A 15,510-nucleotide genomic window follows, 5' to 3' on the forward strand; every position below is an offset into this window, starting at 1 on the left:
CTGCAAATAATCATGTTTTGTAAATTTAGCAGACATTACTAAGTCAGACATCATATTGTTAATACTTTCAAAGTCCCAATCATCAGCAAATGAGTTTGGTTTTGCAAAGTCACTCAAAGAGATCTTGATTTGGTGTGGATATTTCAGGATCTCGACCGGACCATAAATTTCATAGTCAGTGTTGTCCCAGGCTACCCCACCAGGTATTGTAATTGCTGTGAAGTTGGCTGAAGAAAGTTCTGAAGAAAGTTCTCGTTTCTCGACGTGTGAAGATGTGTGTGGTTTGAGGACCAAGTTGATGTTCTGACTTGCTGTGTCCATTTTAGCATATTTTCCCTCAATGAAGCGTCCCAAGGTAAATACCATGATGAGCCAAAGTATGAGGATAAATGCACCAAAACCCACCCAAAATTCAATCCATGGAGAAATCAGATATGTTTCTTTTAGTTGTTTCAAAAGCTCCTTTGCTTTGTCTTTAAAGGATTTTGATGATGGCTGTGTCTTTTGTTCGCTGAAGCCTTCAGAGGAATCATCGAAGTTGATGAAGTAACCGGATGCAGTTCTGTCAATTGTTCCAATTGGTTCAGGATTTTTGTTTCTTGCATTTTCACTTGGTACTTCTGTATAGATTGGTGTGTCTCTACTAAATGTCTTTATTTGGGTTTTCAGAGGTCTAAGTTCTATTGCATTGTTGCATAGTCCTTGTTGTTCTTCTGTAGGCGTTTCGAATGTGATGAGCCTCTTTGTTAGGACCTCTGTACTGGTAGCAAACCTTGGTGTTCTGCTACTTATTGGGAGTCCACTTGGCCTACTGTTTGTTATCGGCCACATGTTGTGGTTTTACCAGGTCGATGGATACAACTCGGTTCTCCTTTTTTCCAGCAAGTGGCGGTAGTACAACTGATCTTGCCCCGTTGACAGACAAGACAGGAACTGCTTTTCTGTAAGAAGGCCCAAATTCCTTCTTTACCGCGATCTTTTCCCTGACTAGATCCCCGACTTTTGGAATCCAGACAGGTCTTGCTGGGACAGGTGGTGAATCTTCAGTGGTTGTTGGCTGTTGTTTCAACTGTATGTTGCTCAGGTCTTTTCTTGTTTTGTTTAAGTCCTGCAAAATAGCCAAACGGTCTTTGACATCAAAGGTTTTTTCTGTTACCACTGAAGTCTGACTATCAAGGTCAGAGATCAACATCCTAGTTCCGAATAATAATTCGTACGGACTGAATCCCTTCAGAGAATTTCTTGGCAAGTTATTTAGACTACGTTGGACACTTATTAGATGTTTGACCCACCCAGCTCCCGAACCTAATATCCTTTCTATTATAGATTGCTTTCTGTCTTGGTTTTTTCTTTACACCATCCCATACCCTCAGGAAGGAAGTGAGAAGATTCCCGCTGGGCTGTGCTCATTTGGCCATTCCTTCCCCCCCCAGGCTGGATTGCCTGAGAAAAAGAAAAATTGGTCGAACGTAGCATGCTCTTAGCGTATATGCCATTTAGACTCGCAAATCTTGTATAACAGTCCGGACGTCAGCCGAGTGCTGTGGATCTACATTATAAGTGGAACTAGCCTGTGTATGTTAATCGCAAGCCATTCTTTTTGCTGGTAATATTATCTGCCTTGATACGACGAGGTATTAAACTGCTTCTCTCCCCACTGCGATCTCTGTTACAGTTTGGGCAGTTTTTTACAAACATGGTGTAGTGCAGGCTCATGCCTGGCCACCAGTACCGTGATTGTAATTCTTCCAGAGAATCTTTTAATTTAAGGTGTCTGTGACCCTCGCCCATGTGTGCGTCTGCGATTAACAAGTTTCTCCTGTCCATGTTTGGAATCACTCTATCCCCCACTCCAGGGATTCGAGCAAAAGGGACGGAGTTTGCATCGATTATGTATGTATAATTGAGTGGATAGTTGATCGGTAACGCTGAGCAGTCGCCTTTTGATGACGTTTTCACCGCCAGCAATGTTTCGCCGTCAATGTATTTTAATGTACGCTTTTTTCGATCTACGGGAGCCGATTTAGTGGCTGCCGCTGCGGCTGTCTCAGCCAATGAATTCCCCACAACGTGAACGCCATCACGTTGATGACTCAGTGAGTGAGTCACGTGAGTCTTTGGTAGTTCTTTCTTCAAAAGAGCTACTTGTTCCCAGAGAAGTCTCTGCTTTATTGGTGCACCTGTGTCATCTTTGTAACCGTTCTGAATCCATGTCTGCAAATCCTTGTTATATGCTTTGACGCAGAAATATGAATCTGACACTATAAGTGTCGGGAATTCGCGATCCGCATTATCTAGCGCCATTTTCAAAGCTAATATTTCAGTTTGTAGTTCTGAATTAGTTTCTACTGAGTGTGATTTTGTTAATAGAGGTCTTAGTTTACCTCCGTGCCACACTTCTTTTGTAATCTCACATGTGGGATTGTATGCATGTTCTCCCCAAACGGAGGGTTGAGCATGTCCGTCTGTATAGATTACACAGGCGTAATGTCTTAGAGGCAGAATGTCGATTGGCAGAGGATACGTTTTTTCATATTTTAGATTTTTTAATTCTTCTAGTTCTGGATCAAAGAAGTAGTATACTTTGTCCGTTGTGATTGAATTTACCCATTGCAACCAATCTGGATCCAATGTGGTTGTTGGTAAATTACACGGTGTTGTTAATGCCTCGAAGGCTGATTCAGCTGTTCTGACTGTGATATGTCTACCATCAGCTATGTCTTTTTCTCTAGCTATTGCGGTTTGAACTGCTTGAACCATTTTTCCTTTGTTGCTGAATCTCTGTTCAGCTTTTGTGTACAAATGTGATTTGAATGCAATTGGTACCTTTTCTCCCTCATTAGAGGTCAGGTATGTGTATCCGCATTTCCCTGGGATGACTCGGATCACAAGGTTGCGTGTATTATCACGGGTTTCTAATTTTGTTTTAATTAGCATGTCTGTTTGTAAGGATCTCAAAATTTCTGTGTGTGTTTGAGTCCAACTGGATCTTTTAAAGTCTGGTTTAATTAGATCGTAAAGGGGCTTGACCCTTTCTGCGTAATTAGCAATGTAAGTTCTTCCGAAATTTAGGAAGCCTAGAATTGACTGTAGGTTTTTTAGTGTTTTAGGAGCTTGGATTACGGCACATTTCTCTAGGAAATTGTCTGCCAGGCTTTTGCCTTCACTTGATAACTCATATCCTAAGAATAGGACCGTCAGATGGGCAATTCTGGACTTTTTGAAGTTGAATTTGTAACCCTCTGCAGCGAAACCAAGTATTATGGTGTTCACTCTTTTCAAGTGAGTTTCCAAGTCATCATCTGTTAAGTAAATGTCATCGACATAAGATAATGCTTCATCATCATATTGTTGTAGTAATTCTGTTACTCTCGCTGAGAATACCCCCGGGCTATTCTTGTACCCCTGGGCTAACCGACAGAATTGTTTTTGAGTGCCATTTACTGAGAATGCAGTTAAATATCTGCTCTCTGGTGCTATGTTTTGACAAAAGAATCCGTTGGAGATGTCCAAGGTTGTTTTGTATTTTTTGCGCACTATGTTATTCATTAGTGCAGCACTGTGTGAGTTTTGTACTGCAAAAGTTTTGCAACATGTGTTAAGGTGTCGGTAATCCAAAACTAGACGGTACGAATTGTCTGGTTTGGAGACCGGAAACAAAGGATTGTTCATTTGTGAGGTGCAAGTTTCAATCACCCCTTGGTATTCTAGCTGATCTAGTATTCCATTTACTTGTTTTTTAGCTTCTTGCTTAATTGGGTACTGCCTTTGTGCAGTTGGTTGTGATTTTAACTGGACTTTGTGAGGAGGAGAATCCTCATCCCATCCTACATGATTTTTATATAAAGCAGGTGCTAAGGCCACTGCCCACTTTCTAGCAAGTGTGTATTTTTTATGAATCGGTATTTGATTCGAGAAGGCAGGCATAATTACTTCTTCGCCATGAGGGCACTCCCTGACAAACTCCGGTGGCCAGTCTTTTTCAGCTAGAAGGATGTCATAGCCTTTGGATAGGTTATCCCAAAATAGTCCCCTTATTTTCCTAGTCTTATCTCCCTCTATACGTAATGTTATCTCGTATATTTTGTGGGGCTTGCTAACTCTGGTATCTGCAGTTTCCACTTGAAGGTATTCATTCGTGTCCACTGTCTCCAGATGATTCATAAGGACTTTGCGAGCTATGCTCACCTCTGCTGCGCTGTCTAGCATTGTCTGAGCCCACTCTCCGTTTTTCAATTGTGTCCTCAGTATTCTCGGCATTGTTAACTACCTTGATACTGGCTACCTTCTTTTTTGGAAATTGTGATTTCTTTTTCAGTTGAGCAGGTTCCTTGTCTTTGGACTTGGCGTGCTCTTCTGATCGTCCTCTTCTTTCCGATTTCTGCGAGGAATTCTGAAAAGATTGAGAGGGACGTGTATCAATGTCTTGATATCTATCAGGTTTTTTAATATTATCCCTATTTCTAAGGTTATATCTATTCCCAGAGGGTTCACTCTGAGGTGACCTTTGTCTCGGGTTTGGAGATTTCTCTCTTCGCCTAGGAGACCTTCCTCTGGACTGGAATTTCTTTTCTTTTGGATTGGATTGTTTGTTTCCATCCCAGTTCTTTTTTGGTGAATTATTATTATTAAAAAATATTTTTTCTGGACTTGTAGTCAGTTGCGGTTTTACCGGTATTCCACCTAGACTATCTCTGCCTAGTTCTTCATAGGATTTTTCTATGATTCTGGCAATTTCAGCTGGTTGGTCTGCTATATCTGTCTCTTTTAACCTCTGGCGGATCGCCACGTTTGCTGCTTCACCTTTTATGTTGGCTAGTAATATAGCCGAGACCTGCTTGAAGTCTTTCAGTAATTTCATACCAAGAGTTAAAGCAGGTTCTGGACCGTATTCATCTTGAATTTGTTTTAGCACATCTGGTATCACCGAAATGGATGGGACACCGTGCGTTTTTGTGTAGATGGAAGCAAAGACTGTACCCCAAGTGTCACAGTCCTCAATGTGTGGTGCGATTCCCATTGGGAGACATATAGTCAGAATCCTGTGTTTTTCTAGCGGGGTGGTGTCAGGAAACACCGCCTCTATTTGGGTGATTTTCTGTGCCAACCAGAATGGTATCTGTTCCCGTTTAGCTGGAACCTTACCTAGGCAGGATTGGATGTTCTGTGGTGTAATTTTATTTGTGTTCCCCTGGTGAGAGGTCAGCTGTGGTAGTTTAATCGCTGGCTGAATTGTAGAAGTCCGCATTACATACTGAACTAATTGTCTGTGAATTTTTAGTAGTTGTTTTAGCTGTATTATTAGCTCTGGTGCAGGCATCTCGTCGATGTCTGGATGTGGTGTGTATCCGGCTAAGACCGGCCACGTTGCTCCTGGTCTTCCTAAAGGACCGAGCCTTGTAATGTGATTATTATGTTTTTAGGGCGCCATCAAATAAGAGCAAATGCTCTTGGAATTTGAGTGGTACTTCCACCTCCTCGAAAGGAGTGTACGTTTCTGGAGGAACCTCTATTTTGTAATAGTGGAAGTACTTTGTTACAGCATTTGCTGCTGGAAAATGTATCCATGTATAGTATACATCTGTCTGCCTATATTCGTGTGCCTCGATTACGAATATGACTGTGCCACCTCTAGGTGTCAGTCCATTTTCTATAAGTTTTAAGGTTATAGATCTCCTTTTGGCGACCGGAATGAGTATTATATCCGCGTCCGCATCTAGTGCAGCATTATCAGCTGCTGCTATTTCAGCCGCTAATCTAACTGCTTCTCTTTCTCCATCACTGTCTCCCATTTTACAGACAGGATGGTATTATGTTTATTTGCAGATCAGGTTTCTTTATGGAAACAGAGATTAGGTGCACAATATTTTGGAACTGTTTTATCCTTCAACGTTGACTATACCAAGAACCATACATAGGAGTTCCCTCCTGCGAGGTTTTGGAGGATTTATAACCTTTCACCCACTCCAGACGTCTTTGGAGTATTTGGGAAAAGGGGTCTGAGTGAGAAAGCACGACTGAGTTACTCTAAATGTCTTACGTTAGTTTTATCGCCCTTTCCAAACGCGTTGGGCGCCATGTAGTGTAGTTCCTATTTTCCCAATAGGCTCTGCGCATTGGAATAGTACCTACAGCAGTAAAGGCCTAGGCCAGACGTTAACTAGGTCTACTACTGTCGATACTAGACTTAATTTTTGGGTTTGCCAGCTAAGCTCAGAGTTCGCTAGAAACTTTCTCGAATGTTCAAGGAAGGATTAACTCCCCTGATTAGACAAGAAGGGATTTAGTTTCTGACAACCATAGAACATGACAACTTTGCTCTCCCCTAATCAAGAGTCAATCTCAAGAGTCGTGTGAGCACAAGGCAATTATTTTACTCAGTCAGTACGTGCATTCTTAGTCTCATCAGAATGTAGAGAAAAGGAAGAGACGGGCGTGTTCAATAAAAAGATGTTATTTATTGATCAGTCTCTTTTCTCGTACAAGAGAAATGGATCGATATTATTGCGATACTTATAGTTAAGTAAAGTGCATACATTAGAAGCAATAGTATAAAATAATACTGTAAAAACATTGATATGGTTTCTGAGCCATATGATGTTTAAAATGATTAAAATATATTTACATACACATATACATTTGACTAAACGTGCTCAACTGGTGTTTCTAAATACGCCTACCCCGTGTACCTGACCTAAGTCTAATGCGTGGGCGGGAATAGAAAGTTACAGTTTAAGTTAAGTTTGTTTTTGCCAAGTGAATAACTAAAGAATTCTCTAGGAGGGGTTATTCAGTTCTGTACCTGGAATTTAGGATGAATGAGGAATGGTATCTCTTTCTCTGCTCTCGATATTCCAGGCTGCCTGCGAGGGCTACCCGGAAGCGCCGGTGCTGGGTCTCTCGGCTTGATATAGCAGCGCGTCTCTCAGCGCGTCAGGAAGGCGGGGCTGCTGCCAGCGGGGTCTGCTTCTGCTCTCGGCTTCGGCAAGTATGGCTGCTCCGTCTTGTCACCACGCGTGTGTTTTGCATAGGGCAAGATCGGCAATATTTATACCTTAAAGGTGCCGGGATTGACGTAAGGATGGACATAGGTACGTCAATAAAGATGTCATACGACTTGCTCGTTAGCACATTCTTTACTAAAGTTCTCTGTGAAATCAAAACAATGGCCGCACGGATTATCCAGGTTGTCATAGGTTTGATTTGTTATGAGAACGTCGTATGCCTTATCAGGGGCTGGAGGAATATCGCTTGTCTAATTAGAACTCAAGCGTTATGACCTAATCAGATAACACGTTCCTGTGCCGTAGTGTGACTGCGTCAGATAACGGTATCTGCATCATGGGGAATTTCTTGCCTCATGGGCTGACTGTTAGTTAACTAGCTAGGTAGTTTAACCAGAATAGGGTCAGGAATAGGGGGATCGATTCAGAACCTATAGAAATACACGACAGTGTCCGACAGACCCGAGGAGGACTCGCAGTTGTTGCTTCGAGATATAGCACTTCCACGGGGAGGCACGGAGAGGCGAGTAGGTACCTAGAACTTTGAGACCAACTGAACTAATATGACAGCATAGTTTTACCTTCCCTCCACCCCGTGATGCCAAAAAGATCCTAAATAGGAGTCTTTTTGCTTTTTAGCTCAACCATTGTTGTTTATGAGCCTTTTCACTCTGACCAATTTTGTCAGTTGTGCACAGGGAAATAGGGACCGGCAGGGCGTTAGTGTGTCCTGACCATCCATTTTCCTTCTTGGTCCTGACGAAAACCCGGCACTTTTCCACCAAACGGGTTGAAACATGTAGACCTCACACATAAGAGATACACACGGTCATAATACCTAAACGTATCCACACACATATTTTTAATATTGTCCAGTTCTTGATAATAAAACTTTCTACACAAGTATACCAGGACAATTTTTAACATTTTTTTACTTCACACACAAAATACCCGCTCCACTGTAGTCCAGGTGTCGCAGCACACCCTGATGGCACTCGGCTGTCAGGGTGGACCCCGATGATGAAGCATGTCACCGACTAGGTCGGTGAGTGAGGGGTTTCTTAAAAAGGAAGGACTCTCTTCTTTTTCTTCTCATTCATTCCATTCAGACCGCTTTATCTAAGCTACTTCTGATGGTACTCCTCTCTTGTTTTGTTTATTTGTGCGTGTAACAGACCCTGTTGAAATTGTTGAATGCTTTGCTGATTATTTTCGAGAGGTCTATACCTTGGTGTCCGACAGACCCGAGGAGGACTCGCAGTTGTTGCTTCGAGATATAGCACTTCCGTGTTTGTCGGAATCGGATGGGACTGTTTGGATGCCACCCCCTCGGTGGATGAGGTGGCTCTCGCGCTGCGCTCCATTCGTTCCGGCAAGGCTCTGGGTCCCAATGGCCTTCCTGTTGAACTGTATAAATTACGCCCTCACACTTTAGCTCCCTATCTCCGTGACATGTTTTTGGCTGCGCGAGACAGTGGCTCCCTCCCCAGAGATCAGCCTCTTGCTACCATTGTGGTGATCCATAAGGAGGGTAAACCACGGGATCGCTGCTCGTCTTATAGACCCATTTTGCTATTAAATGCGGAGCCTGAGGTCCTCGCCAAACTGCTTGCTAATCGTCTGATTGCGGTTATTAGCGGCCTGATTCATCCGGACCAATCGGGTTTTATCCCGCACCGTAACACGGCATTAAATTTGCGACGTTTGCATGGTGTTCTCGCGAGGGCCCCGACGATGCGTGAACCGGCCATCTTGGCGTCCTTGGACGCCACGATGGCCTTTGATACAATCGAATGGTCTTATCTCTGGGCGGTACTCGCCAAGTTTGGATTCGGTGCTGGTTTTATTGGTTGGGTCAAACTCCTGTATGAAACGCCATTGGCGCAGGTGGTGGTTAATGGCCGTGTCTCCGTGCCTTTTACTCTTGGGAGGGGCACGCGGCAGGTTTGTCCGTTGTCCCCGCTCCTCTTTGCTTTGGCGTTGGAGCCACTCGCCGCTTGGCTACGGTGGGAACCTTCGCTGAAGGGTATACGCTGGACGCCGGAATTTGAAGATCGCATTTCCTTATACGCAGATGATATTTTATTGTACCTTACCTCTCCCCAAAAATCGCTCAACGTATTGTTTGACGTCCTTAACACCTTTGGGAAGAACTCGGGCCTTATCATTAATTGGTCGAAATCCTACATTTATGTACTTGCGGGTGATGTCCCCCGTTTGCCGCGGGGCTGTCCCATCCAGTTGTCGCAGTCTGGCTTCAAGTACTTGGGTGTGTTTATCTCGTTGGATCCAGCGGTTCGCTATGAACGCAATTTACTCCCCCCACTCCAAAGGTTGCGCTCCGATGTAGCGCGTTGGTGTAAATTACCGTTATCTCCTCTAGGGCGTGCGGCCCTTTTTAAAATGATGTCCTTGCCGCGGTTCCTATACGCACTTCAGAATAGTTTTGATGTCATCCCGCCAAAATATTTTCGGGAAGTAGAATCATTACAGAGGCAATTAATATGGGACAGACGTTCAGGCATCGCTCTTCCAAAATTGACACTTCCCTGGTATGATGGCGGTATAGCGCTCCCTGATATTCGTAGGTATTATTGGGCCTCCCACCTTGCTGCCATCAACCACGGGATGTTTGGCCCGGCGTTGAATCCAGCATTTGAAATGAATAAGTGGCTGCTCCCAGGTGGTGATTATTACAGGACGCTTTATTCGGGACCCTCGCGTTCACAACTCTCGGGACCTACCGATATAGCCGTGCGGGTATGGCGTAGCGCAACGGCGGCTATGGGCTGGAGTGATAAATTAACTGGTGCCACTCCGCTCTATGGCTCTGCGAAGTTGGGTGGCCTATGGAAGACGAAGGGATTTGATAAGTGGGACACGATCGGTATTAGTAAAGTGCGTGATCTCTGGGTTAAAGGAGAGGTGAAGGCCTTCTCGGATCTGCAAGTGGAGTATAAGCTGAGTGACAGGGAAAAATTTTGTTATGTCCAGGTACGCCATGCTCTGCACTTTGTGTTGCCAGTGGGTAGTGATATTCCGGAATCCTCCCCCCTCGAAGATCGTGTACTAGACGGTTATGTGCCAGACAGTACTATCTCTTTGTTTTATAAGAAAATGACTAATGACCGATCGAGTCTGCTTGATCGCCTTCGTGAAGCTTGGCTTGCTGATGGTATTGAACTGGATGATGAGGACTGGCAGTCCGCGATCTCCTCTCCCAGAGAGGTGGCAATTCCGGCCCGCCTCCGTCTGGTCCAACTCAAGATCCTCCACAGAATCTATGTCACCGGTCCCCGTCTGATCCATATGGGCTACTCCACGGATGGCATGTGTAGGCGTGGGTGTGGTCTCCTTGGCACCTATCTCCATATCATATGGGAATGCCCTGAGGTGGTGCGATTTTGGAAACGTATACATGAGGTGATGGATGAAGTAACGGGTGTTGTGATGATGCCGGAAGCCCGACAATGTTTATTGAATGTGTGGGGTCCGAATGATTATTATGTATCGCAGCTTCGGTGGGTGACTCTTGCCAATATGGTTGCGAAGAGGGATATTGCACAGTTGTGGGGGTCCCCGAGGCCACCTACAGTGACTGCTTGGAAAGAGAGTCTGGACTGGTGCATGTTCAGAGAGAAGACAGTGTATATGGCAAGAGGCAGACCCAAAAAATGGGGGAAGATTTGGAACCAGTGGAACTCATACCGTGGAGATATCTGTACGCCCCCACTCACTGCGATTCCTAGTCCTTCCCAGTCGCCCTGACCCGCATTCCTTCTAGCTGTGGTATATTGTGCTGTTCATATGCAATTTTACCTTTAGCACCCTTCCCTCCTCTGTATTCAAAATCTTTTCTCCTGTTGTCATATATCTCCCGTCCTCCTTGAGCGCAGGCCTAATGGATGTATTATTACTGTATTGCCTTGAATGTATGTTTGATGTGTTGTTTCCTTTTGTTTATATAATAAAAAGTTACAACAAAAAAAATAATAATTGTTTCTGATGACCATAATATCAAATAATCGCGGAATATGTCAGGTGGACAAAGTTTGTACACTTTTTTTGTTGACTCATATGACAAAGTGTGAAGGAACGTAAATATTACAATTAACTTTTGGAACAAAAAATGTGCTATTGTTTGTGTTTTGTTTTGTTTTGTAACTTTGTTGTTATTGTTTGTTTTTTTGTTAATTAAAAATGTTTCATTTATGTGTGACAGGTTCTTGTGAGTTGCTGTGAGATACAGTGAAAATGGACGTAGAAAAGTGTTTCATTTGTGATGTGGTGTTTCAAGAAGATGACGATGTATCTGTACTCACTGAAAGAGGAGTGACTGGAATTCAAAAAACATGCAAAGAGAGAAAAAAATCTAAGTTTCACGTTTGTGTTGGGCAGAAAGTTCACAAGAAATGTAGAGCGCGTTTTGTTAACTTGAAAACTCCGTTCCAGGAGAAAGTATCAGATCCCAAAACTGCTCGTGTTTAATCCAGCACCATTCTTTAGCTCACTCCACCACCCCACTCCAGACATGGCCATATGCAAATCAGTCTGACCCTGTGCCTCATGGGAACAGTCCAGCCCGAACTGCCAAGCATCCTGGGACTGGTTTTGGATTCATAATCCTCATCAGCCAGACTATCTTGAATCCAGTGGTAGAGTGAGCAAGGGACCCATGTCTGGGCATACCCTGCCAACTTAGGTAGAACAAAGCGATACCAAAGGGGATGATGGACGGAGCGTTTGAGCAAATCAAACACTCACCCCCAGTCGACTGATCTGGGTTTAATCCATCACCATTCTTTAGCTCACTCCACCACCCCAGTTCAGACATGGCCATATGCAAATCAGTCTGACCCTGTGCCTCATGGGAACAGTCCAGCCCGAACTGCCAAGCCATGTCTTCCCAGGACCGGAAACAACCATCCTGGGACCGGTTTCGGATTCATAATCCTAATCAGCCAGGCTATCTTGAATCCAATGGTAGAGTGAGCAAGGGACCCACGTCTGGGTATACCCTGCCAACTTAGGCCCAGTAAAGCGATGCCAAAGGTGATGATGGACGGAGCGTTTGAGCAAATCAAACACTCACCCCCAGTCAACTGATCTGGGTTTAATCCATCACCATTCTTTAGCTCTCTCCACCACCCCAGTTCAGACATGGCCATATGCAAATCAGTCTGTCCCTGGGCCTCATGGGAACAGTCCAGCCAGAACTGCCAAGCCATGTCTTCCCTGGACCGGAAACAAGCATCCTGGGACTGGCTTCCGATTCATAATCTTCATCAGCCAGGCTATCTTGAATCCAGTGGTAGAGTGAGCAAAGGACCCACGTCTGGGGTGCTGGAGTGCGATGGCTCACCACTCAATTTGTGGGGGCGGGTGCGGTGCCAACCCTTTGAACAGGGGCACTAACGGCTGATGATCTATGATGATCCAGAATGGTTGACCACATACATACAGGTGGAAATGGCAGCATGCCTACCAGATTGCTAGGGCCTCTCTCTCAATTTGTGCATAGTGCCTTTCCGTGGGGGACAGTGCCTTGTTGGCATGGGCTAGAGCGGCCCATCTTCCTGGCTCCTGGATACTGCTCCTGCGTGAGAACGGCATGAGGCCTACGGGATTGGCGTCCACTTGTATCTCCATTGGCTTTGCCGGGTCAAAATACACCAATGTGGTGTGGTCCAGGAGGGCGCTCTTGATTTTCTGAAACACAGTCTCTTCTGGAGTTCCCCACTGCCACATGGCGTCAGCGTGTGTGAGGTTCCAGAGGGGCTCCGCGATGGTGGTGAGATCGGGAATAAACCTGCCACAGTATGTGGCCATCCCCAGGAAGCTCCGCACTTCCGACACAGTCAGGGGGCCCAGGGCTTCCTCGATGGCCTGAGACTTCCGCAGGTCTACTTGGATCCCTTCCTGATTAAAGGTGTATCTGAAGAACTCTATTTGCTTTTGGAATAGTAGGCATTTCTCCTTGTGGAGGGTGACCCCATGTTCCTGGAGTCAGTTCAGGGTGGCTCTCAGTTGCTTGTAGTGCTCCTCTGCGGTCCTTGAATTGATGAGGATGTCATCACTTACATTCAGTATCCCTGGCAATCCTGTCAAGATCTCCTTTGAGGAGCTTGTACCGCCGAAGGCCCAGGTGGGTACTGAATGTAGTGATGTATCTGCTCTCCTACGCCAGCACCAGCTGGTGGTAGCCGGCATTCAGATCCAACTTAGAAAACCACTGGTAGCCGTTGAGGTCAGCCACGATGTTGTCGATCATTGGCGATATGTGGCGTGCACAGCCTGATCTTTCCAGGCTGGCGGGGCTTTTCCACGATCAGCATTGGGGATACCGATGGCGTGGGTCCAGACACCTTCTCTATGACCCCTTGATCTTCAAGCTTTTGTAGTTTCAGTTCCACTAGTTGTCTGAGGTGGAAAGGGTTCCACCGGTGTCTCAGGGCTGTTGGGGCAACAGCAGGGTCTATGTGCACCTTTATTGGGCTTTTCTTGATCTGTCCTAGGCCCTCAAATAGGCTTGCAAATTGATTGGGCAGGTCCTTTGTGTGGTCCACTTTTACACTCCTCGTGAATGTCACCAGACCGAGGTCCTCCGCTGTATGGCTGGTTAGCAGGGTTTCTGCCTCTTGATTGATTACGTGAACGTCCGTGAGGATTTCGTTATCTTCAGACAGTATGGGTACAGTCATCTTGCCATTGAGGGGCAGGGGTGTGTCATTCCCATATGCAAAGATCTTTGTTTGGAGGTCCGGAGTTCTGGTTTGGGTCTCAATCGGTTATATTGCTGAACCTCCATGACACTTACTGATGGGCCGGTGTCGATTCCACGCTGACTTCAGACCCTGTGACTCACACCGTGCAAGTGGGCTGAGGTCTTCTCCTCCTTTTGAGTGCTTGCTCGAAGGAGACGAGGTATGTCTCACCTTCATACTCCTCCGATGTGGTGTCTTCTAGCTGGTAAGTGTTTTGCTCGCCTTTCCTTCCCCCGTGTGAGGATGCGAGGGAGAGGTTTGAAAGTTGGCACACCATCTTCCGGGTGGGTAATATGTTATGTTATGTTATGTTAACGGTGGTCTTATAAATCGCTCGGCTACTCGGGCAGAGTGTCCCGGCGCTATACAGACCTGCAGAGTCTGAGCCAAAAAAAGCAGGCAAACTACTGTCCAAATAACCAGGTCTTAAGACCCTTCCAAAGGAGAGCAGATTGTCTAATAGCCAGCGCTTGAGAGGCGGATCGTAAAGATCTAGAGGGAAAATAGAACCGCACTCTTCTCCTTAGATAGAACGCACCGGTGCCATGAAGAGATTTAAACGCCGTAATGAGAGTCTTGAAATAAATGTGTTTGCGCACCGGCAGCCAGTGCAGCGAATTTAGAAGAGCAGAGGTGTGAGCCCTTCGGCTAAGGCCAAAAATGGCCCTTACTGCCAAATTCTGAACAGATTGAAGACGGGTAAGGAGATATTCTGGGAGGCCTAGATAAAGTATGTTGGCGTAGTCCAACCGTGAGCCGATCAGAGCCTGTACCGTAATCCTCCTGTGGGCATGAGACAGAAAGGGAAGAGATTTCCTAAGAGTTCTTAGAAGGCCAAAGCATTGGCCGACTACACTAAGAATCTGGGGTTTAAGGGTCAGGCCATCATCAATTTTCACACCCAAGTTTTTCGCCATAGAAGTAGCCGACGATGGAGGATACATATCGGCGGGCCACCAAGATTTCCACGACAGCACATACTGCCCACCGCCGTCTTTCTTCAGGGCTCTCCTGCATACCGCCGCGAAGTAGTTTGGTATGCCACAGTTGGTGCATGTCTTCCCTTGGGCTGGGTAGGACTGCATCAGCTCGTTCCACTTTGATTGTGGCGCTCTTTTCGGTTGAGTGTGTCAGGGTTGCCCCCCAATGTGAAGATGGGAAGGCACAAGAGATACTGGCTATCTAGCGTTATCAGCGCCGCCTCACAGGGTCAACTAGTGGTGCCTTCCTCGTGCACACGGGGGTGGCTCAGGCTGTGTGCTGGTGAGGAGGAGTGCAAGCCTCGTACTGCGTGGCGTGAGTGAGAGGCCAGTCACATGATCGTACCTTGCTGGTGGTAACTCCCGCTTGTGCAGGGGTCTGCAGTTTGACATGCAGCGCAAGGCGCTGCATTCCAGGTGATGCAGGGCTTGCGAATCTCCTGTGCCGTTTACTGGGCAGTATGTGTCGTCATGGCAATATTTGCGGCCTTGATGCTGGCGCCTGGGTGTGCCTAGTGCAGGCTCTCCGTACGGAGCTTGTTTTGGGCATTACCTGCCCCCAGCAGTGTTGATCCAGAGTGTGAATTCGGCTCCAATCCTCATTGGCAATGTGATGCTCTACTGCACCCTACTCGGGCCTAGCCACGCTGTGTGCACGTTGCAGCAGAGCGCAGTAAAGGCGACCACACAGTTCTACGCTCAGGCTCCAAGTGACCTTGAGCCGTCACGCCCCTTAATTATAAGACGCTCCACCCTCTCGGC

The 15,510-nt window shown here is 46.0% G+C and overlaps 1 protein-coding gene across 1 annotated transcript in view; it reads right to left on the reverse strand.

Moving 5' to 3' along the window:
• LOC144823123 (gamma-crystallin 2-like) overlaps positions 1-12,752 on the reverse strand; it is a 116,536-nt gene extending 103,784 nt beyond the window's left edge. The window contains exon 1 of the mRNA XM_078681315.1: positions 12,627-12,752. Coding sequence (XP_078537441.1) covers positions 12,627-12,752 — 126 coding nt within the window. The remainder of the gene's footprint in view (positions 1-12,626) is intronic.
• Positions 12,753-15,510: the final 2,758 nt, after the last annotated feature.

The sequence above is a fragment of the Lissotriton helveticus genome, chromosome 3_1 (assembly GCF_964261635.1).
Source record: "Lissotriton helveticus chromosome 3_1, aLisHel1.1, whole genome shotgun sequence".
In the NCBI taxonomy this organism is placed as follows: Eukaryota; Metazoa; Chordata; class Amphibia; order Caudata; family Salamandridae; genus Lissotriton; species Lissotriton helveticus.